General features: G+C 42.7%; 2 protein-coding genes across 6 annotated transcripts in view; one reads left to right on the top strand and one right to left on the bottom strand.

Moving 5' to 3' along the window:
• Positions 1 to 10: 10 nt before the first annotated feature.
• LOC118391254 (calphotin-like) lies at positions 11 to 18,923 on the bottom strand. Of its 4 annotated transcripts, XM_035782445.2 has the most exons (11): positions 18,637 to 18,920; positions 9,037 to 9,072; positions 8,795 to 8,906; positions 8,461 to 8,601; positions 8,284 to 8,352; positions 5,926 to 5,988; positions 2,607 to 3,469; positions 1,814 to 2,516; positions 1,485 to 1,547; positions 561 to 663; positions 11 to 417 (listed from the first exon to the last, which is right to left on the bottom strand). In XM_035782445.2, exons 2-11 carry the CDS (start codon positions 9,047 to 9,049, stop codon positions 319 to 321), a joined length of 2,229 nt encoding a protein of 742 aa, XP_035638338.2. In that variant the 5' UTR covers positions 9,050 to 9,072; positions 18,637 to 18,920; the 3' UTR covers positions 11 to 318. The 4 variants fall into 4 exon arrangements, with proteins under 4 accessions (XP_035638338.2, XP_035638339.2, XP_052313926.1 ...); XM_035782446.2 differs by having other exon boundaries at positions 1,814 to 3,466; XM_052457966.1 differs by having other exon boundaries at positions 1,814 to 3,469; positions 18,637 to 18,918.
• The window catches only part of LOC118391256 (rho-related GTP-binding protein RhoG-like), a 36,164-nt gene continuing 26,397 nt past the window's right edge, over positions 18,122 to 27,888 (top strand). The window contains exon 1 of one of the 2 annotated variants that reach the window (XM_052457967.1): positions 18,122 to 18,415. The gene's annotated coding sequence lies outside the window, so the exon portion shown is untranslated. The remainder of the gene's footprint in view (positions 18,416 to 27,888) is intronic. The other variant, XM_035782452.2, reaches the window with a different exon arrangement.

Here is a 27,888-nt window from a genome sequence, read left to right as displayed (position 1 = left end):
AAATTATGGAAACGGTCATAAAATCATTTATATATTTTTTCTCATTAAAGATATACATGTCCTCCACATGGTGAAAACACAATAAATGGGGAAAAAAATATTATTTGTTTACAGAAAAAAGTCTTACATTCACAAAAGAATGGCATTCAGTGTCAGGGAAGGAAAATTGATGATAACTCTGGAATTATAACATCTTACAACAAAAAAATTGAACAGTGTTAGCAAGTAATCTGTCAAAATGGTTGTGTTGGTGACAGGGATGTTCCAGGGATGACACTGTTGTGCCCTCTGTGTCAAGGTGATGAGAAGCCCTGGGGCCTACATGGTTTTAATAAAGCAGCCATCACAGTGGATCACTCTCCCATGCACGAACATGGAGGTCGCCATGTCCCCCAAGGCCTTACTGCACAATCCGCACTGAAAAAAGGAAATATTCCCCTCAGTATGGAGAGAGAGAAAGATGACTAACATATCACCAAAAAACAAGTGTCATAATGTTCAGTTCACTGACAGATTTTTTTGAACAATGAGGTGTCTGGACAAGGGTTGGGGTGCTGTACCTTAAAACAGTCTGGGTGGCTGTAGATTTGTGGGTAATTGATTGTGATCTTGACATTTCCATCAATTGACTTGTCACAGTATGAACAAATAGCTTTGCCATCCCTGCAGGGGAGAGGGGAAGTTCATCAATATTGAGTACGGTCAAAACATCTCTTTCTCAAGTATAGAAAATACACTATAAGCTTTGGAATGGCTAAAACAGACTCGATTGTTAATAATTGGCAAAAAAATACATTTACTTTTACAGTGGTGGAAAAAGTACCCAACTGTCATACTTGAGTAAAAGTAAAAATACCTTAATAGAAAATGACTCACGTAAAAGTCACCCGGTAAAGTTCTACTTGAGTAAAGGTATAAATCGTTTTAAAATCCTTATATTAAACAACCAGATAGCACCATTGTCTTGTTTTTTTTATTTACAGAAAGCCACGAGCACACTCCAATAATCAGACATTTTTTACAATTGAAGCAGTTGTGTTTAGTGAGTCTGCCATATCAGAGGCAGTAGGGATGACCAGGGATGTTCGGTTGATAAGTGCTTGAATTGGACTATTATCCTGTCCTGCTAAGCATTGAAAATGTAATGAGCACTTTTCGGTGTCAGGGAAAATGTATGGAGTAAAAAGTAAAATATTTTCTTAACGAATGTAGTGAGGTAAAAGTAAAAGTAGTCAAAAATATAAAAAGTTAAGTACATATACCACAAAAAACACTTAAGCAGTACTTTAAAGTATTTTTTACTTAAGTACTTTACACCACTGTACTTTTATGAGGAGAAATGTGCATCCTGCAATGTGTAGTATTATGCTGGTGTAAGTATTGGTGTAATATTTTTTTTAAACTGTCTTCCCTTTACACATAGTAAAGGTGTGTTCCTTTTAGGTCTACTATAGTCTGAACATGGACAGAATGACAACACTTACTTGGTGTGACGAAAGTCATGGACTATCTGATGCTGGGGTTCAGCATCCTCCTGTTGCTGAATGCTGAAACAGTACAGAAACAAATAGACACTGAAATTGCACTGCCCAAATGTAGAAAATGTACATACCATGCGGGTGTCTTACTGCATTACTACTGCTTGTATTGAATGTATGTATGCATGTGTCGAATAACTTAAAGGGTAAATGTACATTTGAAATGTGTGCTAGTTTACTGTACTGATTAACTTATCTGCTCAAATTACTTTCAAATAAGTGTACTGTCTCTAGTAGGAAAAGATTAGGACAACTTAATATGAGGGCAGACTCACAGTGATGGAACCTGACCCCCACAAGGGGATGGTGAAGGTTCTGATGCAGGTGCTATTATATCATCTGCCACGACTTCAGCAGCAGGTAGCTCCACGACTAATGCCTCCTCAAGTTCAATAGCAGCTGATAATTCCTGAACAACTTCAACAGCTGCTTCAGCCACAGTTTCAGCTTCAGCTTCAATGATGGGTTCAGATGTTGACTCCTCAACTACAGGTTTAACTGCAGCCACGGGCTCAACTACAGGTTTAACTGCAGCCACGGGCTCAACTACAGGTTTAACTGCAGCCACGGGCTCAACTACAGGTTTAACTGCAGCCAGGGGCTCAACTACAGGTTTAACTGCAGCCATGGGCTCAACTACAGGTTTAACTGCAGCCACGGGCTCAACTACAGGTTTAGCTGCAGCCACAGGCTCAACTACAGGTTTAACTGCAGCCACGGGCTCAACTACAGGTTTAACTGCAGCCACAGGCTCAACTACAGGTTTAACTGCAGCCACAGGCTCAACTACAGGTTTAACTGCAGCCACAGGCTCAACTACAGGTTTAACTGCAGCCACGGGCTCAACTACAGGTTTAACTGCAGCCACAGGCTCAACTACAGGTTTAACTGCAGCCACAGGCTCAACTACAGGTTTAACTGCAGCCACGGGCTCAACTACAGGTTTAATTGCAGCCACAGGCTCAACTACAGGTTTAACTGCAGCCACAGGCTCAACTACAAGTTTAACTGCAGCCACAGGCTCAACTACAGGTTTAACTGCAGCCACAGGCTCAACTTCAGGTTTACCTGCAGCCACAGGCTCAACTACAGGTTTAACTGCAGCCACAGGCTCAACTACAGGTTTAGCTGCAGCCACAGGCTCAACTACAGGTTTAACTGCAGCCACAGGCTCAACTACAGGTTTAACTGCAGCCACAGGCTCAACTACAGGTTTAACTGCAGCCACAGGCTCAACTACAGGTTTAACTGCAGCCACAGGCTCAACTACAGGTTTAAATGCAGCCACAGGCTCATCTACAGGCTTAACTGTAGCCACGGGCTCAACTACAGGTTTAACTGCAGCCACAGGCTCAACTACAGGTTTAACTGCAGCCACAGGCTCAACTACAGGTTTAACTGCAGCTACAGGTTTAACTGTAGCCACAGGCTCAACTACAGGTTTAACTGCAGCCACAGGCTCAACTACAGGTTCAACTGCAGCCACAGGCTCAACTACAGGTTTAACTGCAGCCATGGGCTCAACTACAGGTTTAGCTGCAGCCACAGGCTCAACTACAGGTTTAACTGCAGCCACATCCGCTGGCCTAACTTCAGGTTCTTCAGAAACACTGTCAAAAGGTTTCACTACAGGTTCTAAGATTGATTCTACAGCAGCCTCTTCTGATTGAATTTCACTTGCTGGTTCCACTGTGGGTCCCACGGTGGGTTCTGCAGTGAGTTTTGCGATGAGTTCTCCATCAGCTTCTTCCACAGATGCAGGTTCCTCAGTCGTTGTCTCAGAGGGCTCTGCTGCCTCTGGTTGGTCAGCAGGTGCATCTACAGATTCCTCCACTGCAGGTTGTTCCACAGGTTTCCCAAGAGATTTGTCTTTTGATTCTGCTGTTGGTGGGTCCGACTCCTCCACAGCTTCTGACAACTCTTCAGGCCTACTGTAAATCAGTCACACAGAATTAGCACTTAAATACGCTTTATGGCAGTAACTGATTCAAGCACCCATTATACTACTTCTACTACTACTTCTGTCAGGGTGAACAACAGCACCTGCTATCTATATTTCTCCTCAATTATATTCTAAATGTGCACAAAATCTATTCTTGCATAAAACAAAGGTAACATTCATTTTAATGGAGCTGGGGATGTGCTTGGCTACTTCATAGTGAATACATTAACCCCTTACCCCCCTCGGAAAGGGCCTATATAGTGCTAGATTGAAAGAAATAATAGAGGAATAATATGGAAATGATATACATAACCATGGTAGCAATTCAAAGGGAGATTATGGCAAGATTATTAGGCTAAAGGTGAGGACACAACAGTTAACCTGACACAAGACTGAATCCAAACATTGCACTGTTGATTTTATGTGCATTTTACATTTACTGTATTTTTAGCCACATTTGATAATAACGAAATCTGAAAATACTCTAGATACATTCAGTAACATGATAAGAATACTATTGGGAAATTTAGGGTAGGTGCAACATAAGACAAAACAATTACAAGAGTTTGAGTGAGAGGTCGAATTGGTGGCCACACCTCTCCATCGTGTGCACAGTTCATAAGTCATTTCAATGCACTTTCATGACTCAAAGAAGAGTCTTCAACTAAACTCAGCAAAAAAAGAAACATCCTCTCACTGTCAACTGTGTATATTTTCAGCAAACTTAACATGTGTAAATATTTTTATGAACATAAGATTCAGCAACTGAGCCAAAAACTGAACAAGTTCCACAGACATGTGACTAACAGAAATGGAATAATGTTTCCCTAAACAAAGGGGGGCTCAAAATCAAAAGTAACAGTCAGTATCTGGTGTGGCCAACAGCTGCATTAAGTACTGCAGTGCATCTCCTCCTCATTGACTGCACCAGATTTGCCCGTTCTTGCTGTGAGATTTTACCCCACTCTTCCACCAAGGCACCTGCAAGTTCCCAGACATTTCTGTGGGGGGTGGCCCTAGCCCTCGCCCTCCGATTCAACAGGTCCCAGACGTGCTCAATGGGATTGAGATCCAGGCTCTTCGCTGGCCTTTGCAGAACACTGACATTCCTGTCTTGCAGGACATCATGCACAGAACGAGCAGTATGGCTGGTGGCATTGTCATGCTAGAGGGTAATGTCAGGATGAGCTTGCAGGAAGGGTACCACATGAGGGAGGAGGATGTCTTCCCTGTAACACACAGCGTTGAGACTGCATGCAATGACAACAAGCTCAGGCCGATGATGCTATGACATACTGCCCCAGACCATGACGGACCCTCCACCTCCAAATTGATCCCGCTCCGGAGTACAGGCCTCGGTGTAACGCTCATTCCTTCAAAGATAAACGCAAATCCAACCATCACCCCTGGTGAGACAAAACCGCGACTCGTCAGTGAAGAGCACTTTTTGCCAGAACTGTCTGGTCCAGCGACGGTGGGTTTGTGCCCATAGGTGACGTTGTTGGCGGTGATGTCTGGTGAGGACCTGCCTTTACAACAGGCCTCCAAGCCCTCACTCCAGCATCTCTCAGCCTATTGAGGACAGTCTGAGCACTGATGGAGGGATTGTGCGTTCCTGGTGTAACTCGGGCAATTGTTGTTGCCATCCTGTACCTGTCCCGCAGGTGTGATGTCCGGATGTACCGATCCTGTGCAGGTGTTGTTACAAGTGGTCTGCCACTGCGAGGACGATCAGCTGTCCGTCCTGTCTCCTGGGCATAATTTTAAAGCACGTTATATTAACCAACATGACTAGCTAAATGATAAAATACAATCTTAATTTCACTAGGAAATTCAGAGAAGCAGATCATAATTTTGGTGCACATAGAATGGAGTCATGACTCGTGTGCATTTAGATGTGTGGTCCGCTTAACATTTTCTTCACAATACAATAAACATAGGCTCAATCTGTTAAGGACAAACCAGGGTATAATGCCATGTCACCTTGTAACTATACGTGAAAACATAGTGATCATATATCATATGGAAATGTGAAGTGCACATTTGGACTCACGGGTGTTTGGCTTGCTTGTATGATATCAAAGCAGTATTTATTATCTCAATGTCTCATCTTTCAAAATACATTGAGTCCTCGTAAATTGAAGAATTTTCCCCACTCAGACAACAAAACATTTGCAAAAGTTGCCCAATTAGCGGGAGGGATGAGAGACCCTGGGCTCCGATGTCATGAATAGTATGTTACTGTACAACCACTGCTTTCCAATTTAGGAACTTATCAGTGTCCAAATCTACAATTTTCAACCTCTATACGGGTACGAGTGTAAAGTGCTAGAGATAAGTTGATGTTATGTCCCAGGGTGATAGAAGGATACTCAGTCGGAGTGGATGCAATTTCAGAGAGAGAGAGAGCGAGAGAGAGTATATTTTCTACCAGGAAAACATTACCTTATAGGGAAATGTGACTGGCTGATTTTGAATGGTGGGGGGCTCGTTGGGGAATCAAGAGATCTAAAAGGTAAGAGAAAAGACATACCCTAAGATAACTTGCATGTCGGAACTAAACTACCGGTCAAAAGTTTTAGAACACCTACTCATGCAAGGGTTTTTCTTTATTTTTTACTATTTTCTACATTGTAGAATAATATTGAAGACATCAAAAAAAGTGTTAAACAAATCAAAATATATTTTATATTTGATTCTTCAAATAGCCACCTGTTGCCTTGACAGCCTTGAACACTCTTCACATTCTCTCAACCAGCTTCACGAGGTAGTCACCTGGAATGCATTTCAATTAACACGTGTGCCTTCTTAAAAGGTCATTTGTGCAATTTCTTTCCTTCTTAATGCGTTTGAGCCAATCAGTTGTGTTGTGACAAGGTAGGGGGTATACAGAAGATAGCCCTATTTGGTAAAAGACCAAGTCCATATTATAGCAAGAACAGCTCAAACAAGCGAAGAGAAATGACAATCCATCATTACTTTAAGACACGAAGGTCAGTCAATACGGAACATTTCAAGAACTTTGAAAGTTTCTTCAAGTGCAGTCGCAAAAAAACCATCAAGCGCTATGATGCAATTGGCTATCATGAGGACCGACACAGGAATGGAAGACCCAGAGTTACCTCTGCTGCAGAGAATAAGTTCATTAGAGTTACCATGCTGTCTGCAGCCCAAATAAATGCTTCACATCTCAACATCAACTCTTCAGAGGAGACTGTGTGAATCAGGCCTTCATGGTCAAATTGCTGCAAAGAAACCACTACTAAAGGACACCAATAAGAAGAACAGACTTGCTTAGATCAAGAAACATGAGCAATGGACATTAGATCGGTAGAATTTTGTCCTTTGGTCTGGAGTCCAAATTTGAGAGTTTTGGTTCTAACCACCATGTCTTTGTGAGATGCGGTGTGGGTGAACGGATGATCTCTGCATGTGTATTTCCCACCGGAAAGCATGGAGGAGGTGTTATGGTGTGGCGGTGCTTTGCTGGTGACACTGTCTGTGATTTATTAACCTCTCTTGGGTAGGGGGCAGTATTTTCACATCCGGATGAAAAGCGTGCCCAAAGTAAACTGTTACTCAGGCCCAGAAGCTAGGATATGCATATAATTGGTAGATTTGGATAGAAAACACTCTAATGTTTCTAAAACTTAAAATTATGTCTGTGAGTATAACAGAACTGATATGGCAGGCAAAACCCAGAGGACAAACCATCTCAAAAACAAACACAAAATCACCCTACCAATGTTTTCAATGGCTGTCACTTTTATTATAAGGCGAAATCCTCCCAGATTGCAGTTCCTAGGGCTTCCACTAGATGTCAACAGTCTAAAGAAAGAGTTTCATGCTGGTTTTTGAAAATTTGCCAGAATTTTCTAGTTGGCTCCCATTTTGGCTGTACAGTTTCCAGCCGCATGGAAGAGAAAGCGTTCTTTGGTATTTTTCTCCGGGAAAGACAATAACGATTCTCCGTCTTGAATTGTATAGTTTTGTTACGTATTAGGGTACCTAAGGTTTGATTATAAATGTTGTTTGACTTGTTTGGAAAAGTTTATTAGTAGCGTTTGGGATTAATTTTGTATGCATTTTGATGGAGGGAAACTGGGTGGATTATTGACTGAAGCACGCCAGCTAAACTGAGTTTTTATGTATATAAAGAAGGACATTATCAAACAAAATTACAATTTGTGATGTATCTGGGACCTTTTGGAGTGCCAACAGAAGAAGATCAAAGGTAAGGTATTTATTATATCGCTATTTCTGACTTTTGTGGCGCACCTGCCTGGTTGAAATATGTTTTTCATGCTTTTGTATGCGGGGCACTGTCCTCAGATAATCGCATGGTGTGCTTTCGCCATAAAGTATTTTTGAAATCTGACACAGCGCCTGGATTAACAAGAAGTTATGCTTTATTTTGATGTATTACACTTGTGATTTTATAACTATAATTCTGTAGTTCGAATTTAGCGCTCTGCAATTTCACTGGATGTTGGCCAGGTGGGATGCTACCGTCCCACCTGCCCATAAGAAGTTATAAGAATTCAAGGCACACTTAACCAGCATTGCTACCACAGCATTCTGCAGCGATACGCCATCCCATCTGGTTTGATTTGTTGAACACTTTTTGGGTTACTACATTATTCCACAATGATACTGGGAAGAGATAAACAATATGCTATTCATATTTTACAAGTAAAACGACTCAGCTACTGAGTTTTATGGGTAGATCTAAAAAAATATATATATTGTGTAAATATACATACAAATAAAAATTAAACACTACACTAAAACACAAACACCCACTCAAATTTCTTAGCTGCTGAGAGGACATAGGACTTTGCCAGGGGTCTGACCCTGCTAGATGTCAATGACCTACAGAAGAGAAGAAAGAGGTAATTAAGTTATGACATGTTATTACACTTTAATAACTGTCCAATACTGATTCATCACATGCACAGTCAAAGGTAATTGCCCTCTTACCATTTGGTGATTTCCTCAGGGGTCAGTGGGTCAACATCTGGTGTCACTGTAGGACTGTAGGGGTTGCATGGAGCAAGAGAGGTAACAGGGCTGGATTCAGCTGAAAAGAGACCAGTGGGTTTCTTTGGAAGTTCTGGCTTACTTGAGAGAAGAAAATAGTGGGGTTGTGGAATGTTAGTTCCAAATAGACTAGCGCCATAAATATAAAATCTGACTCAATTGTTAATTGCAATTAAAGCTTTAGATAAATCATTAATGTCTTAGACAAAGATAAATGTGCCTCCATTGTCTCCTAAAACATCAAGTGGGTGCATTTTGGTTTGGAATGGGTTACCGTGGTTGTCCCTCTTCTTCATCTGGGTCTGTCACTCTACGGATCCAGCTGCCGTCTCCCTTGAGGGAAGTACGCACCTTCATGGTTCTAACCACCTGTGCTCTGTTAACTTCTACAACACACACACACACATTACACATACACTTGATATTATTCTGTGTTTTGATATACCACAATTGCTCATGATGGAGCAGTGATGTTTTATATAGTGTTTCGTTACAGAGTTATGTAGGTCAACACACCCTTGGTGGCCATGGTCCAGTCCAAGTCTCTGCTTCCTATTGAAACAAAGAACACGGTTGGTGGGTAAATTGTGTGGGGATCATAGTATGTACAGAACAGAAGTCTGTATGTACTAAATATATATTGCATTAGAAAAAGGTATAACCAAAGGCACTTCAGCCCAGCTTAAACAAAAAAGGGGAATCAGTTGCTAGACTGAAGGACTTGAAAATCCCCAAAACATTCCTTCCCCCAGGATACTTCAACTGGTGACTATCCGGGAGAACAAAGAAAAAGGAGCACACTGGTACTGCGTAAATCTAATAGATTTATTGACTGGACAAACAAACAATATGCTTGAGTTTCGGCCTTAATCACCTTCATCAGAGCCTTGAGAAGGAAAATAGTGGGAGGCACCTACAGTTGAAGTCGGAAGTTTACATACACCTTAGCCAAATTACATTTAAACTCAGTTTTTCACAAATCCTGACATTTAATCCTAGTAAAAATGCTCTGTCTTAGGTTAGTTAGGATCACCACTTTATTTTAAGAATCTGAAATGTCCGAATAATAGTAGAATCAATTATTTATTTCAGCTTTTATTTCTTTCATCACATTCCCAGTGGGTCAGACGTTTACATACACTCAATTTGGTAGCATTGCCTTTAAATTGTTTAACTTGGGTCAAATGTTTCTGGTTGCCTTCCACAAACTTCCCACAAAGAGTTAGGTGAATTTTGGCACATTCCTCCTGACAGAGCTGGTGTAACTGAGTCAGGTTTGGAGGCCTCCTGGCTCACACACGCTTTTTCAGTTCTGCCTACAATTTTTCTATGGATTGTGGTTGTGGTCAGGGCTTTGTGATGGCCACTCCAATACCTTGACTTTGTTTTCCTTGAGCCATTTTCCACAACTTTGGAAGCATGCTTGGGGTGATTGTCCATTTGTAAGACCCATTTGCAACCAAGCTTTAACTTCCTGACTTATGTCATGAGATGTTGCTTCAATATGCCATCTATTTTGTGAAGTGCACCAGTCTCTCCTGCAGCAAAGCACCCCCACAACATGATGCTGCCACCCGTGCTTCACAGTTGGGATGGTGTTCTTCGGCTTGCAAGCCTCCCCTTTTTCCTCCTAACATAACAATGGTCATTATGGCCAAACAGTTCTACTTTTGTTTCATCAGACCAGAGGACATTTCTCCAAAAAGTACGATCTTTGTCCCCATGTGCAGTTGCAAACCGTAGTCTGGCTTTTTTTATGGTGGATTTGGAGCAGTGGCTTCTGCCTTGCTGAGCGGCCTTTCAAGTTATGTCGATATAGGACTTGTTTTACTGTGGATATAGATTAATTTTGGTACTGTCCATATAAGATAACCCATGTAAAACGTACAAGATCTGTAAAATGTATATAGGTTCAGAAATGTTGTGAAATAGCACAGTTACAAATAGAAATCAAACTGGATGGACATCAGAAATAGAGGAAGGACTAAAAACAAACAGAATATAACTATTTTAAAATAGATTGTATCTGTAAAATGTGTATAAATATAGGTGATTGGAAATAATGCATACAATTACATTGATGGAAGCAACAATCTATCTGAAATATTAAAGATGATCCACCCCTTAAAAAAAAGTAACAAGAACATTTTCCAGAAAGCTTAAATTTGTGATAATCTAACTGCACTGTCAAATTTACAGTAGCTATAGTGAAATAATACCATGCTATTGGTTGAGGAGTGCACAGTTAACTTGAAAATGTATTAATAAACCAATTAGGCACATTTGGCCAGTTTTGAACAGTTCATTGAATCAGTCTAAAACTTTGCACATACACTGCTGCCATCTAGTGGCCAAAATCTAAATTGTGCCTAACCTGGAATAGTACATTATGGCCTTTCTCTGGCATTTCAAAGATGGAACAAAAAAAACATGTTTTTTTTCTTTGCTTTATTTTTTACCAGAACTAATGTGTTATATTCTCCTACATTCATTTCACATTTCCACAAACTTCAAAGCGTTTCCTTTCAAATGGTATCAATAATATACATATCCTTGCTTCAGGTTGGTTCTTAGCTACAGGCAGGGTCCGATCCTTACATGTCACGTATCAGTTTGCAATTTAAAAAATTAAAATAATAATAGAGTTAATAAAGCAGCATACACACTTGGTCTCTTTTTTGCTTTATTGACCAAGGCAGCTCCAGCCTAGCTCAGTGCATTCTGTGGTGGTGGGGCAGCCAGTGAAAAATACAGAGCATAGGAGTTGGTAATGTTCTCTAGTTGTGCCGTGATTAGCTCAGTGTTCTGTCCCACTACGACACCACCAAATCTAAGGGTAGAGCTAAAAAATTCAAGCCCCTTGGGTGCTGTCATAGAGTTACATTAGAAGTGTCCATCCAAAAAGGCACAAGGTCATTGAGCACAGGTAAAATGTCAAATCACGTTATATCTACAGCAGCTTTGATTGGACAACATCCTACTTTCAAAATCTTAGCTTGCAAGCTAGCAGTCATCATCATGAATGAAGTCGACAATTTACTAGCAAATACTTTTTAATCCTTGTCATACGAAGATAAATAATGAAGAGAAATTATAGATGTAAAGTATTGGTGCTCATAGGCCATTGGACATAAACAAGTTGGAAATCGCAAATTCAACAATGAGTGGTTTGGAAGGAATCAGTGGCTAACTGCAAGCATTGCAAAGCAATCACTAGCCTGCTATTCAGTGGAGTGGATGTGTGGTCCCAAGTCTGTGTTTAAGGGTCTATTTTCCAAGCTTAAAAGGATACACATTCAACATTCACCATGGTGTCTATCCAGCATGACTTCTGACTTGCTCAAACAACAGGAAACTCAGAACTGGGATATATGATTTTGGTGAGTTCAAGATAACTGGGAACTCTGATAAAAACAAGCTCAGACTGGTAAAATACATTTTGAACGGTCATCCAACTCGGAATTGCAAGACGGGAACGCCGGCCTCTTTCTAAAGCTCCGATCTGAAGATCACTGACGTCATGATTCAAACTGTTTTTTTTTCTCCGGAGTTCCCAGTTGTCTTGAAAGCACCATAAATCTAGAGGATGCCATACTTTGATGACAAAATTTGCCCATGAAGGATCGCTGCGCCACCTTTCTGTTCATGTGAGCACAGCACAACAAGGTATGCTTGTTGTCTTGTATGCCGCTATATAAATTATGTAATATGCCAGGGAGATCTGTATACTGGGGTTATATCCTGCCTGGTTGGCCCTGTCTGGGGGTATCGTCAGACAGGGCCACAGTGTCTCCCAACCCCTCCTGTCTCAGCCTCCAGTATTTATGCTGCAGTAGTTTATGTGTCGGGGAGCTAGGGTCAGTCTGTTATATCTAGAGTATTTCTCCTTTCTTACCCGGTCCCCTGTGTGAATTTAAAGTACGCTCCCTCTAATTCTCTCTCTCATCCTCTCCTTCCCCTCCCAGAGGACCTGAGCCCTGGGATCATGCCTCAGGACTACCTGGCCTGATGACTCATGACTAAGTTTGTCCTAGCTCGCTCATTAATGTCTTAATGGAAATTAAGGATTGCCTCACATCTGCTCGTCGTCCCATTATAACAAATTCTGCCATATCAGCTATGTTTTTTTAAAGGCAGTAAATGAGGCTGTATGAACTATTTCCCTGTCAGACAAGGCTCTGCTGATAGCCAGGTGTAGCCAGGTGTAGCAATGTTAGGTGTTGGGACTGCTGTTGGGACACTGCTTATCCTCTTTGGGCTGCAATCCCATTAACGGGATGATATGACAACAGCCAGTGAAAGTGCAGGGCTCCAAATTCAAAACAACAGAAATCTCATAATTAAAATTCCTCAAACATACATGTATCTTATATCGTTTTAAAGGTAGTCTTGTTGTTAATCCCACGCAGGTCGCTATCATGTGGAATGCGCGTGACCAGAAAATGGCTGACTGCCAGACACCTGTTCATTCTGTTCTTATTCAGTCCCACAACACAGTAGAAGCATTCAAATTTCTATAGATGGTTGACATCTAGTGGAAGCCCTAGGAAGTGCAACTTCATTCATATCTCAAGGGGATTTCAATGGGAACTGTGTTGAAAACCTACCAACCTCAGATTTCTCACTTCCTGTTTGGATTTCTCCTCAGGTTTTTGCCTGCCATATGAGTTCTGTTATACTCACAGACATCATTCAAACAGTTGTAGAAACTGAAAGAGTGTTTTCTGTCCAATACTAATAAGAATATGCATATATTAGTAACTGGGACTGAGGAGCAGGCTGCTTACTCTGGGCACCTTTCATCCAAGCTACTCAATACTGCCCCTGCAGCCATAAGAAGTTATGTATGCCCTAACAGTTTGTGGGCACCGTTTGCCACTGATAGAGTTCAATTAATGTATGGTTTGGTGTTGTGTAATGGGTCTGCTGGTATGCATCTAAAACAAAATGTGTTTTGTTTGCCCCACCAAGATTTACATGCTAAAATTGCCACTGAATGTGTACAAAAACTTAACCAACAATCAATGCCGGTGTGTTAGTGAGGAAGAACGTGTTGATAAAAAATTGGTTCAATGGATATAATGTCATCATTGTGGGCGTGGCATCCCACAATGCCACGCCCACAATGCGTGTTTCTAAACAGCAGTGTTTCTAAACTGCACTGCGGCCACCATGGCATTTCTATATATATATGCACTACCGGTCAAAAGTTATAGAATACCTACTCATTCCATTTTTTTTGTTTATTTTTTACTATTTTCTACATAATAATGAAGACATCAAAACTGTTAAACACATAAGGAATCATATAGTAACCAAAACAATCTGTTGTGTTGTGACAAGGTAGGGGGAGTATACAGAAGACAGCGCTATTTGGTAAAAGACCAAGTCCATATTATGGCAAGAACAGCTCAAATAAGCGAAGAGAAATGACAGTCCGTCATTACTTTAAGACATGAAGGACAGTCAATACAGAACATTTCAAGAACTTTGAAAGTTTCTTCAGGTGCAGTCGCAAAACCCATCAAGCGCTATGATGAAACTGGCTATCATGAGGACCACCACAGGAATGGAAGACCCATAGTTACCTCTGAAGATAAGTTGTTAAAATTTACCAGCCCAAATAAATGCTTCACAGAGTTCAAGTAACAAACACATCTCAACATTAACTGTTCAGAGGAGACTTGCTTGAGCCAAGAAACACGAGCAATTAGACCAGTAGAAATTTGTCCTTTGGTCTGGAGTCTAAATTTGAGATTTTGGTTCAAAACGCCAAGTCTTTGTGAGATGCAGCGTGGGTGAACAGATGATCTCCGCATTGTGCATTTCCCACCATAAAGCATGGAGGAGGTGTTATGGTGTGGTGGTGCTTTGCTGGTGATACTGCCTGTGATTTATTTAGAATTCAAGGCACACTTAACCAGCATGGCTACCACAGCATTCTGCAGCGATACGCTATCCCATCTGGTTTGGGCTTAGTGGAACTATCATTTGTTTCAATAGGACAATGACCCAACACACCTCCAGGCTGTGTAAGGGCTATTTGACCAAGAAGGAGAGTGATGGAGGGCTGCATCAGATGAACTGGCCTCCACAATCCCCTGACCTCAACCAAATTGAGATGGTGTGGGATAAGTTGGACCGCAGAGTGAAGGAAAATCAGCCAACAAGTGCATTAACCTCTGCATGCCTTAAAGTAATGATGGACTGTCGTTTCATTGTCCCGTTGAAAAACAAATGATAGTGGGACTAAGCACAAACCAGATGGCATGGCATATTGCTGCAGAATGCTGTGGTAGCCATGCTGGTTAAGTGTACATTGAATTCTAAATACATCACTGACAGTGACACCAGCAACGCCCCCCCCCCAGCATCACACCTCCTCCTGCATGCTTCACGGTGGTAACCACACATGCAGAGATAATCTGTTCACCTACTCTGTGTCTCACAAAGAGACAGCGGTTGGAACCAAAAATCTCAAATTTGGACTCATCAGACCGAAAGGACAGATTTCCACTGGTCTAATGTCCATTGCTCGTGTTTCTTGGCCAAAGCAAGTAACTTCTTCGTATTTGTGTCCTTTAGTAGTGGTTTCTTTGCAGCAATTTGACCATGAAGGCCTGATTCACAGTCTCCTCTGAGATGTGTCTGTTTCTTGAACTCTGTGAAGCATTTATTTAGGCTTCAATTTCTGAGGCTAGTAACTCTAATTAACTTATCCTCTGCATGCCTTAAAGTAATGATGGACTGTCGTTTCTTTTTGCTTATTTGAGCCGTTCTTGCCATAATATAGACTTGGTCTTTTACCAAATAGGGCTATCTTCTGTATACCACCCCTACCTTGTCACAACACAACTGACTGGCTCAAACGCATTAAGGAAAGACATTCCACAAATTAACTTAACAAAGCACACCTGTTAATTGAAATGCATTCCAGGTGACTACCTCGTGAAGCTGGTTAAGAGAATGCCAAAAGGCAAAGGGTGGCTACTTTGAAGAATCTCAAATATAAAATATATTTTGATCCGCTTAAATACTTTTTTGGTTACGACATATAACACATGGAATTTTCCTTGTTTTGATGATGTCTTCAATATTATTCTACAATGAAGAAAATAGTAAAAATAAAGAAAAACCCTTGAATGAGTAGGCGAGTCCAAACTTTTGACTGATTCTGTATATTTACAAATGTATATATGGTGGATTGGAAATGATGCAATTACATTGATGGACGCTACAATCTAGCTGCAATGTTAAAACTGATCTACCCCCTAAAAAAAACATAATTAAAAAAAGATCCCATGGCACGTATCGTAAGAGTAGGGGTGATAACCCCGGTGTCCTGGCTAAATTCCCAATCTGACCATCATGGCCACCTAATCATCCCCAGCATTCAATTGGCTCATTCTTCCCCCTCCTCTCCCCTGTATTATTCCTCAGGTCATTGCTGTAAATGAGAATGTGTTCAGTTGACTTACCTGGTAAAATAAGGGTTAAATAGGAAGTGCAATGCTCTTCAGGAAACAAAAAATCATGAGTTGGCATACAACACAAATCTACTCAGGTGGGTGAACCTCTGTGCCCCTACAGGCTACCAGAATATCATCCATATATCTGTGCCACAGGACAATATTATTAAATAATGTGTTAGATACAGCATTGTTAATGAATATATTTTTTACAGAAAGCTATAAACAAATTAACATAATTTGGCACTATTGCCGCTCCCATCTCATATTGAAAAAAGTTCATAGTTAACGCCATTTTGGTTAAAGTCGAAATAAATCCAGAAGTGGGCAGCAGACCTTCAGGGCGTGTATATGGTGGGAGAGGGCTTCTAGGCCTCCTGGATGGGGGATGTTTGTAAGTATGTCATTAGATTCATATTTGGCATTCTCAAGGATCTTTAGCACATAAGTGGTGTCGCCAAAGAAAGCTGTGAGGAAATGAACCAACTTCATGTAAAAATATACAAATTGGGATAGGGGTTCTGTGAGGCTATTATTAGCACAGACTATAGGCCTCAGAGGAGGGTCAGATTGTTTCTTGAGAAATTGAGTGCTACTTTTTTTCAGTTGAAGTATCCGGGGGTAAGGAATGTTTTTTTAGTAATTAGATTACTCAGTGGAGCTGAAAGCCCTGAGGGAAAGATCTAGAGCTTTGATTCTGTCAGTCATCCATCTTTTTACCATGACTTCACACACAATTTATGGGCCAACATTTCACTAGCAACCAGTGTTACCGCATTCTGGGACTCTAAAGGAATGATCGGCATCACATTTAACCAACATATGCAAAACCCACAAAATTATGTAACAACAAATATGTACAGATGTACATGAACATACCAATTATTACAGGCCTCTAGAGCAGATAGTGTAACCCTAAGTAACAGTACATTGAAAGATTCAGGCCTACTGTACATCTTACTGTAGAAAGTATTGCTGAAAAAAAGGTCTAGGTTAGAACTGCTGCTGTTAAAATACAATAAATATTTTCTTATTTTGTCTGGAATAAACCTTTTGATCACATCACACAGATATAGACCAGAAAACAAACACGCAGTCACAATGAGGTGTGTGGCTGGTTGAAGTTTTCAACAAGTATGTCGATTCTGGGCTCAGTTTTTGATAGTGCAACCTTGAGGTCATGCTCAGAATTGGGTATGTTTCTGTACTTGCTTTTTTTTTTTAGGTACACCAGAGTTGAGAACCCTGACTTAGGTATGTGGTGCCAAACTGGAAAATAATATCTACTGCCTTCTCACACAGGCAGGGGACCACTTCCTGCTGTAGATGAACAACCCAAAGCTGTGTGTGTGTTTGCCTCAAAAAGGATCTTGTTTCAGTTTTTTCCAGAATCAAAAATATTACTTGTACTTTAACAGTAACAGTTACAATCTGGAATTGTTTATCAATAATTTATACAGTCAGATGTACAGTAGTTAAGATAATTATTTATCTTCATCTGTACTGTTACTTAGGTAGGGTTGCACTAAGTACAGTAGCTATTTTAACTAATTTGGTTTAGCTAACGTTAGCTAGCTATTAGCTGTGTACATGGGGATTGTTCAATAGAGAAACTCACATCTACTTTAGTACTATGAGCGATACTAACGTTACTCCTTTATTTCTGCTGATCTGTTAGAAAATGACAACAATGCCTTGCTAGCTGAATTACTTTTCCACTGTCGAAGCACTGTTTCATGAAGCATTGTGCCCTGTTCTGAAATAACTCCCTCGGTTTACCTTCATGCTGTGGACGTTTGGTCAGGACGTGTATGAAACCAAGAGAGATAAATGTATCGTTGTATGAGCTCAGTCAGAACGTGTATGAAACCAAGAGAGATCGATGTGTCGTTGTATGAGCTCAGTCAGAACATGTGGCTAGCTTGAGTCCAGTTGATGACAGAGGTGAGTGAGAACGACAAGACAGCGGCTGTCATCTGCTGCTGAACGACGCTGCAGCTTGTGTGTCGCGGAGTGATCTTCAATAAAACTGCAGAAAAAAAGATCCGGTGAACCGCCCCACCCACAGTTGCTAAACTGATCAGAGACACTGCTGCTAAACAGAGAGCACAGTTGCACTTGGCAAAATCAGTTCCAGTAATGAATGAAATAATTACACATTTACCCCCAACATTGTTATTACAATCTGCAATGACTGCAACAAAGCAAGGATCCTGGAAGAGTCATGTGATCTACTCCAAAGAATGGAAATTTGCCAAATTTGACATGAATCTATAACCGGTTGTAAAATATGTTCTTCATTTGCCGCTCCAATCATTGTGGGCAACTGTGTCTGCATCCACACACTCACATTATACACACTCTCCACTGATTAATGGATTATTCACACTCTACAGATGGTCAAGACTAGCAGCACCAAAACAAAGGTAAGTCTAAGGACCTGTAGTGAAACCTGTTGAAAGTGTTTCTTAAGGAATGCAAAGGCAACAACATAAATATCAGTTTAAAGATCATGTGTATGCATATGTAAATCATTTAAATGTTCTGCAGTGAGAGCAGTCTGAATTAGCAGCATAATCTCTCCCTCCCAGTATTTTATAAAGTCTTCAGATTGTTGTCTAAAAGATCAAAGGCAGTCAGAACTCACCTGTTGGAATCAGTACTGTGGATGATAGCAGTGCCGCAGTACCTGGTCTGGGTTTGTAGCAAGTCAGGTCCTCCTTTCACACAGCATAGATGCCTCTCACTGTGGGATGGTTGAGACCGCAAGCTTAAGATTCAACACAAATAGCTTTTGCCCCCCCCCCCCCACACCACAGGTACCACCCCTGGATGCTAGTATGCCATGCAGGGATCTCAGAGTGGGGCAGAAGGGAGCATTGTGACTGTCATTTTTTACTTCCTTTGTATGTTTGAAAGACATTCCTAGAGAGACAAAGAGATACCAGATAAAACCGGATCATAACATGAGGCAACACTTTTTCTTACTAATTCCTGCTTTCACAGCCTGGTCTCATAGATTAAATGTAACATAGTAAACAGAATTCCGGGACACTCAAATTAGTATGATATGTTAAGTTTGGTTACATAAGACAGATGTTAACTTAAATCTTTTGTTAAGGCAAAAAACACAGACGTCTAGCAACCCAAAGGTTGTGACTTCAAATCTCATTACTGACAACTTTGGCATTTTAGCTAATTAGCAACTTTTCAACGACTTACTACTTTTGTAGCTACTTTTCATGTTCGCTAACCCTTCTCCTAACCTAACTCCTAAACTTAACCCTAACCCCTAGCCTAGCTAACATTACTCACCTAGCTAACGTTAGCCACCTAGCGAGAATTCGCAACATATCATGTGTTTTACAAATTCGTAACATAGTAGGATTTGCAAATTCCTAACATATAATACAAATTGTAATTTGTAACATATCATACGAAATGAGTGATGGACATGAACAAATGAATGCGTACCATACAAAACATAACATGTCATGTCATACTAAATTGAGTGTCTCTGTCACGATAGTCGTAAAGGGGAGACCAAAGCGTAGCGTGATTAGAATACATTCTTCTTTTATTGAAGGAAGAACACGAAGAACAGTTAAACAAAAATAACAAAACAAACATGACGCTATGACCAACGAGTGCAGACACAGGCAACTTCACATAGACAATAACACATAGACAATAACCCACAAACCACAATACAAAACAGGCTACCTAAATATGGTTCCAATCAGAGACAATGACAAACACCTGCCCCTGATTGAGAACCAAATCAGGCCAAAACACATATAAACAGACAAACTAGACATGCAAAATAGAATGCCCACTCATATCACACCCTGACCAAACAAAACATAGAAACAAACAACGCAAATAATGGTCAGAGTGTGACAGTACCCCCCCCTGAGGTGCGGACTCCGGCCGCAAAACCTAAACCTATAGGGGAGGGTCTGGGTGGGCATCTGACCGCGGTGGCGCCTCCGGCGCGGGACGTGGACCCCACTCCACCATAGTCATTTCCCTCTTCAAGGGCCTCTTTAGAGTGGCGACCCTCGCCTCCCACCTTGGACCTAAGACCCTAATCAAAGGCCCTTGGCTGGCTGACGGCTCTGGCGGCTCCTGGCTGGCTGACGGCTCTGGCAGCTCCTGGCTGACAGACCGGAGACTCTGGCGGCTCAGGACAAACGGGAGACTCTGGCGGCTCCTGGCTGACAGACGGGAGACTCTGGCGGCTCAGGACAGACGGGAGACTCTGGCGGCTCAGGACAGACGGGATACTTTTTTATTTATTTATTTATTTTATTTCACCTTTATTTAACCAGGTAGGCTAGTTGAGAACAAGTTCTCATTTGCAACTGCGACCTGGCCAAGATAAAGCATAGCAGTGTGAACAGACAACACAGAGTTACACATGGAGTAAACAATTAACAAGTCAATAACACAGTAGAAAAAATGGGCAGTCTATATACAATGTGTGCAAAAGGCATGAGGAGGTAGGCGAATAATACAATTTTGCAGATTAACACTGGAGTGATAAATGATCAGATGGTCATGTACAGGTAGGGATATTGGTGTGCAAAAGAGCAGAAAAGTAAATAAATAAAAACAGTATAAAAACAGTATGGGAATGATGTAGGTGAAAATGGGTGGGCTATTTACCTATAGACTATGTACAGCTGCAGCGATCGGTTAGCTGCTCGGATAGCTGATGTTTGAAGTTGGTGAGGGAGATAAAAGTCTCCAACTTCAGCGATTTTTGCAATTCGTTCCAGTCACAGGCAGCAGAGTACTGGAACGAAAGGCGGCCAAATGAGGTGTTGGCTTTAGGGATGATCAGTGAGATACACCTGCTGGAGCGCGTGCTACGGATGGGTGTTGCCATCGTGACCAGTGAACTGAGATAAGGTGGAGCTTTACCTAGCATGGACTTGTAGATGACCTGGAGCCAGTGGGTCTGGCGACGAATATGTAGTGAGGGCCAGCCGACTAGAGCATACAAGTCGCAGTGGTGGGTGGTATAAGGTGCTTTAGTGACAAAACGGATGGCACTGTGATAGACTGCATCCAGTTTGCTGAGTAGAGTGTTGGAAGCCATTTTGTAGATGACATCGCCGAAGTCGAGGATCGGTAGGATAGTCAGTTTTACTAGGGTAAGCTTGGCAGCGTGAGTGAAGGAGGCTTTGTTGCTGAATAGAAAGCCGACTCTTGATTTGATTTTCGATTGTAGATGTTTGATGTGAGTCTGGAAGGAGAGTTTGCAGTCTAGCCAGACACCTAGGTACTTATAGATGTCCACATATTCAAGGTTGGAACCATCCAGGGTGGTGATGCTAGTCGGGCATGCGGGTGCAGGCAGCGATCGGTTGAAAAGCATGCATTTGGTTTTACTCGCGTTTAAGAGCAGTTGGAGGCCACGGAAGGAGTGCTGTATGGCATTGAAGCTCGTTTGGAGGTTAGATAGCACAGTGTCCAATGACGGGCCGAAAGTATATAGAATGGTGTCGTCTGCGTAGAGGTGGATCATGGAATCGCCCGCAGCAAGAGCAACATCATTGATATATACAGAGAAAAGAGTCGGCCCGAGAATTGAACCCTGTGGCACCCCCATAGAGACTGCCAGAGGACCGGACAGCATGCCCTCCGATTTGACACACTGAACTCTGTCTGCAAAGTAATTGGTGAACCAGGCAAGGCAGTCATCCGAAAAACCGAGGCTGTTGAGTCTGCCGATAAGAATATGGTGATTGACAGAGTCGAAAGCCTTGGCGAGGTCGATGAAGACGGCTGCACAGTACTGTCTTTTATCGATGGCGGTTATGATATCGTTTAGTACCTTGAGTGTGGCTGAGGTGCACCCGTGACCGGCTCGGAAACCAGATTGCACAGCGGAGAAGGTACGGTGGGATTCGAGATGGTCAGTGACCTGTTTGTTGACTTGGCTTTCGAAGACCTTAGATAGGCAGGGCAGGATGGATATAGGTCTGTAACAGTTTGGGTCCAGGGTGTCTCCCCCTTTGAAGAGGGGGATGACTGTGGCAGCTTTCCAATCCTTGGGGATCTCAGACGATATGAAAGAGGGGTTGAACAGGCTGGTAATAGGGGTTGCGACAATGGCGGCAGATAGTTTCAGAAATAGCGGGTCCAGATTGTCAAGCCCAGCTGATTTGTACGGGTCCAGGTTTTGCAGCTCTTTCAGAACATCTGCTATCTGGATTTGGGTAAAGGAGAACCTGGAGAGGCTTGGGTGAGGAGCTACGGGGGGGGCGGAGCTGTTGGCCGAGGTCGGAGTAGCCAGGCGGAAGGCATGGCCAGCCGTTGAGAAGTGCTTATTGAAGTTTTCGATAATCATGGATTTATCGGTGGAGACCGTGTTTCCTAGCCTCAGTGCAGTGGGCAGCTGGGAGGAGGTGCTCATGTTCTCCATGGACTTCACAGTGTCCCAGAACTTTTTGGAGTTGGAGCTACAGGATGCAAACTTCTGCCTGAAGAAGCTGGCCTTAGCTTTCCTGACTGACTGCGTGTATTGGTTCCTGACTTCCCTGAACAGTTGCATATCACGGGGGCTATTCGATGCTATTGCAGTCCGCCACAGGATGTTTTTGTGCTGGTCGAGGGCAGTCAGGTCTGGAGTGAACCAAGGGCTGTATCTGTTCTTGGTTCTGCATTTTTTGAACGGAGCATGCTTATCTAAAATGGTGAGGAAGTTACTTTTAAAGAATGACCATGCATCCTCAACTGACGGGATGAGGTCAATGTCCTTCCAGGATACCCGGGCCAGGTCGATTAGAAAGGCCTGCTCCCAGAAGTGTTTTAGGGAGCGTTTAACAGTGATGAGGGGTGGTCATTTGACTGCGGCTCCGTGGCGGATACAGGCGATGAGGCAGTGATCGCTGAGATCACTGCCTCACTCTGGCGGCTCAGGACAGAAGGGAGACTCTGGCGGCTCAGGACAGAAGGGAGACTCTGGCGGCTCAGGACAGACGGGAGACTCTGGCGGCTCAGGACAGACGGGAGACTCTGGCGGCTCAGGACAGACGGGAGACTCTGGCGGCTCAGGACATACGGGAGACTCTGGCGGCTCAGGACAGACGGGAGACTCTGGCGGCTCAGGACAGACGGGAGACTCTGGCGGCTCAGGACAGACGGGAGACTCTGGCGGCTCAGGACAGACGGGAGACTCTGGCGGCGCTGGAGAGGAGGAAGGCTCTGGCAGCGCTGGACAAGCGGGAGCACCTGTAGGGAGAAGACCGAGAGATAGCCTGGTGCGGGGGGCTGCCACCGGAGGGCTGGTACATGGAGGTGGCACCGGACAGACCGGACCGTGAAGCTGCACTGGAGCTCTTGAGCACCAAGCCTGCCCAACCTTACCTGGCTGAATGCTCCCCGGAGCCAGGCCAGTGCGGCGAGGTGGAATAGCCCACACTGGGCTGTGCTGGCGAACCGGGGACACCCTGCGTAAGGCTGGTGCCATGTACGCCGGCCCGAGGAGACGCACTTGAGACCAGATGCGTAGAGCCGGCTTTATGGCACCTGGCTTGATGCCCACTCTAGCCCGGCCGATACGAGATGCTGCACTGTACCGCACCGGGCTATGCACGCGCACCGGGGACACCGTGCGCTCCACGGCATAACATGGTGCCTGCCCGGTCCCTCGCTCTCTCCAGTAAGCACGGGAAGTTGGCGCAGGTCTCCTACCTGTCTTCGCCACACTCCCCGTGTGCCCCCCAATACATTTTTGGGGCTGCCTCTCGGGCTTCCAGCTGCACTGCCGTGCTGCCTCCTCATACCGCCGCCTCTCTGCTTTCGCTGCCTCCAGCTCAGCCTTGGGGCGGAGATATTCTCCAGCCTGTGCCCATGGTCCCTTGCCATCCAGAATCTCTTCCCATGTCCAGGAGTCCTGTGTTTTTAGCCGCTGCTGCTGCTTCCCATTACCACGCTGCTTGGTCCTTGGTTGGTGGGTTATTCTGTCACGATCGTCGTAAAGGGGAGACCAAAGCACAGCGTGATTAGAATACATTCTTCTTTTATTGAAGGAAGAACACGAACAGTGAAACAAAAAAATGAACGTGACGCTATGACCAACGAGTGCAGACACAGGCAACTTCACATAGACAATAACCCACGAACCACAATACAAAACAGGCTACCTAAATATGGTTCCCAATCAGAGACAACGACAAACACCTGCCCCTGATTGAGAACCATATCAGGCCAAAACACATAGAAACAGACAAACTAGACATGCAACATAGAATGCCCACTCATATCACACCCTGACCAAACAAACATAGAAACAAACAACGCAAATAATGGTCAAGTGTGACAGTCCCGGATTTACATACAGAATAATACAAAATGCTCTGAGACCAGGTTGGCTTTCAAAAACGTTTATAGTGAAACCCAGATGCAAAGCTCAACTAGCAGTCATAAAAAACAGTCACTAAGACACTAACCCATCTGGTGTGCTCTCTGTGTCAACACATAACTTTTTATCATTAGAAAGTAAATTGCTAAAGGCTCAGGTGAATAAATTAAGCAAATCAGGCTAGCTTTTCGACACCAGTAAGTATTAGTGTCTTGATGAGGAGCTATCAGAATGTTAGTCTGACTTGTCCTTGTTGAATTAAACTACTCATGTATAGCCATTCAACTGCCCCAGAGTAAATTGAGCATTAGTCTTGTTTTTGGGGATGTTATGTGGTGAGATTAAGTAGCTATAACTGATCACAGTCATTCCTGTTTTGACTAACCACTCTCTCCCCCTTATACATAAGGAACTTGGCCAAGGGGTGTATGCTTTTCCTCTTTGTATGCACCACACACAGTCACACTCACGTAAAAATAGACCAGACCCATACACCATGAATAAGTAGATTTACTGGGAGGTTTCTGGCCATGCCCTCAGAGCTAAGCTTTAATATTAGGCCAATCAACATGAGTCAGTTAACACTCTAGTGAATACACTTTGTGGGTTATTTAATTAAATGTCTGTTTGCCTGCTTGCTTGAAACCCTCATCCACCCACACCCCATGATTCCTACCCACCATCTAGCACAATATGGAACCAGTAGAACCTTTCCTCTTAGTCTACCTCCCTCTACCTCCCTCTGCCCTGGGGCCTTCGATGGGAATTTGCGGCATTTGAATCCACCTCACCGTATCCAAAAAAGACAGAAGGAAAACACATAACTATATGAAGACAATGTTTGGCATCTGTGGACTGATGATTCATGTCAGTGGCCAATCATTCTCAGACAGAGCACAATGAAGATTGTTTATTACACATGAGAAGACAGGGACATTCTGATCTGTTCTCTGTTATTTTCAAGTTTGAATGTCACGTGCACAAGTACAGTGAAATATCTTTCTAGGCCCAAAAATGCAATAATCAATATCAATGTAGCACTAAAATACCATAAGGTAGAACAAAAAACACAAGTAAAAAATCAGAAATAAGAAGAATATAAGAAAGTAAGTATGCTATATACAGGGATCAGTCAGTTCCAATACCATATTTCCAATGTGCGGGGATACTGGAGTGATAGAGGTGGGGTAAGGTGAGTAGGCATCAAGATATATGATACAGAGAATAGCAGCAGCCTATATGATGATCATATGTAAGTGTGTGTGCGTGTGTGTAGAGTCAGTATAAATGTGTGTGCATGTTGTGTGTGTGTGTTTAACTGTCAGTGTGCATGAGTTTGTAGAGTCCTGTGAGTATGTATAGAGACAAAAATAAAATGCCAGGGTCTATTGAGATAGTCCATGTAGCCATTTAGTTAGCCATTTAGCAGTCTTATGGCTTGGGGATAAAAGCCTGTTGGTGTCAGACTTGATTCACCGGTACCGCTTGCCTTGTGGAAGCAGAGAAAACAATCTATGGCTTGGGTGGCTTGAGTTTGGAGTCTGGATGGCAGAGAGCTAGGCCCTAGTGATTTACATTGCATTCAGGCCCCTTGACTTTTTCCACATTTTGTTACGTTACAGCCATATTCTAAAATGTATTAAATGTTTGTTTTTTTCCTCATCAATCTACACACAATACCCCGTAATGACAAAATAAAAACAGTTTTTTATAAATGTAGCAAATGTCCCTTTACTCAGTAGGGGAGAGTGAGGTAAGCTGTCACACAGGTAAATTGTCAAACTGTTCATACCTCCAACACAAGAGATGCTATCTCAAAAATCAAATAGCTACTTTGTGTGACTACACAAATTGTGAATTTCCTGTTCACATGTGGTCAAGGTCACTCTAATCTGAGATGAACACTATTTTCTTATTTTTCCCCTTCAAAAGGTAAAAAATTGGCACTTTACATTTTATGCAATAAAACTTTGTTAGGTATGAATGTTCAAAATTATAATTTTGCACTGAGTAGAGGAGACAGTAACGTCTCTTTTGATACTTTAGCTGCAGTCTTAGGTTGAGCTAACCTTGAGATTTAGCCAACATTAGCACACATATCAGTTTGGGGCAAGTTGTCTCAATGACCTTGGGGCAAGTCTTCACATTTGACAACTTGCCCTAGTATACATGTATACATAGACACATAGAAAATGCTAAGAAAATCATTGTGATATTGTATAATCAGCTCTGATAATAGTATTAAATGTTACTGTAAATGGATTATTATATATGCACATATAGTTTAGAGCAGCAGACCTGTCGCTAGACTATACAAGACAGGCTCTGTTGTATGTGTGTGTGTCTACTAACACACTACATGCCTACTGTATGACACAGTATATCCACACACACACTACTTCATACAGTGTCATGAATTTAGTGTGGTGTTATGAATTGCATTGTGGCAACAAGGATAGTAGACAGGGAAGTGGGTGGAATAAGCCTGTAATGAATATGTAATTGCAATGAGGAAATGTGTTTTTGAAGGAAAAATGGAAGGAAAGAAAGAGGGTTAGACATTTTAAAAGAAAGACAGAATGGCAGCACACCACCTGGCATAATGTTATAGGCAGTGAGGCAGGTGAAGTTGCAGAACAAATCAATCAGGAGAACAGGGAAGGAGTTTTACATAAATGACCGTAATCTGACTCGATATTGTCAAAAGGTTACCAAAGAAGAAGTTGAAAGTCAGACAGTCATGCCAACAACAGTAGTTGGCTATACAAAGCCACGGCAGGTTTATTCACCTGATTTAGAGATGCAGCTTGTTTAGTATATTACTAGGTCAGCTGACATTTATTTTGGTCTGTCGCCAAGTGAGGTCAGAAGACTTGCCTACCAGTTTACTGTGGCACACCAGCTGAAGTTCGCGCCAATGTGGGCAAAAAAAGAAAAAGGCCAGCTCTGAGTGGTTTACAGGCTTCTTAAAGCGGCAACCAACGTGGTTGCTGAGAAAGCCAGAGGCAACTAGCCTTGCCAGGGCAAGTAGCTTCAACAGAGAAAATGTTCATGCTTTCTTCGACAATGTAGCAGAAGTGCTACAGAGATATCAATTCGGACCAGGACACATATGGAGTGTCGATGAAACTGGGGTGACCACTGTACATAAACCTGACAAAGTGGTGGGCAGACGTGGATTCATGCAAGTAGGGTCACTGACCTCCGCTGAAAGGGGAACCCTCGTCACACTGGCCTGTGCTGTCTCAGCCACAGGGAATAGTATACCTCCATATTGTATTTTCCCCCGTGTCAACTTCCGCAATCATTTCCTGATCAACAGGCCACCTGGCAGCAAAGGAGGGCCAAATCCCTCTGGGTGGATGAATGATGTGCACTTTGCTGACTTCCTGAAACATTTTGTCGAGCATACGAAGTGCTCAAAGGAGAAGCCCTGTTTTACGTCTTTTGGACAAAACCAGGAGTCTCATCTATCCATTGATTGACTCAATTATGCCAAAGAAAATTGCATAATTTTGTTGTTAT

The sequence above is a fragment of the Oncorhynchus keta genome, chromosome 12 (assembly GCF_023373465.1).
Source record: "Oncorhynchus keta strain PuntledgeMale-10-30-2019 chromosome 12, Oket_V2, whole genome shotgun sequence".
Lineage (NCBI taxonomy): Eukaryota > Metazoa > Chordata > Actinopteri > Salmoniformes > Salmonidae > Oncorhynchus > Oncorhynchus keta.
Note: the sequence above shows the minus strand (reverse complement) of the source record. Positions and strands in the feature narration are given on the sequence as shown.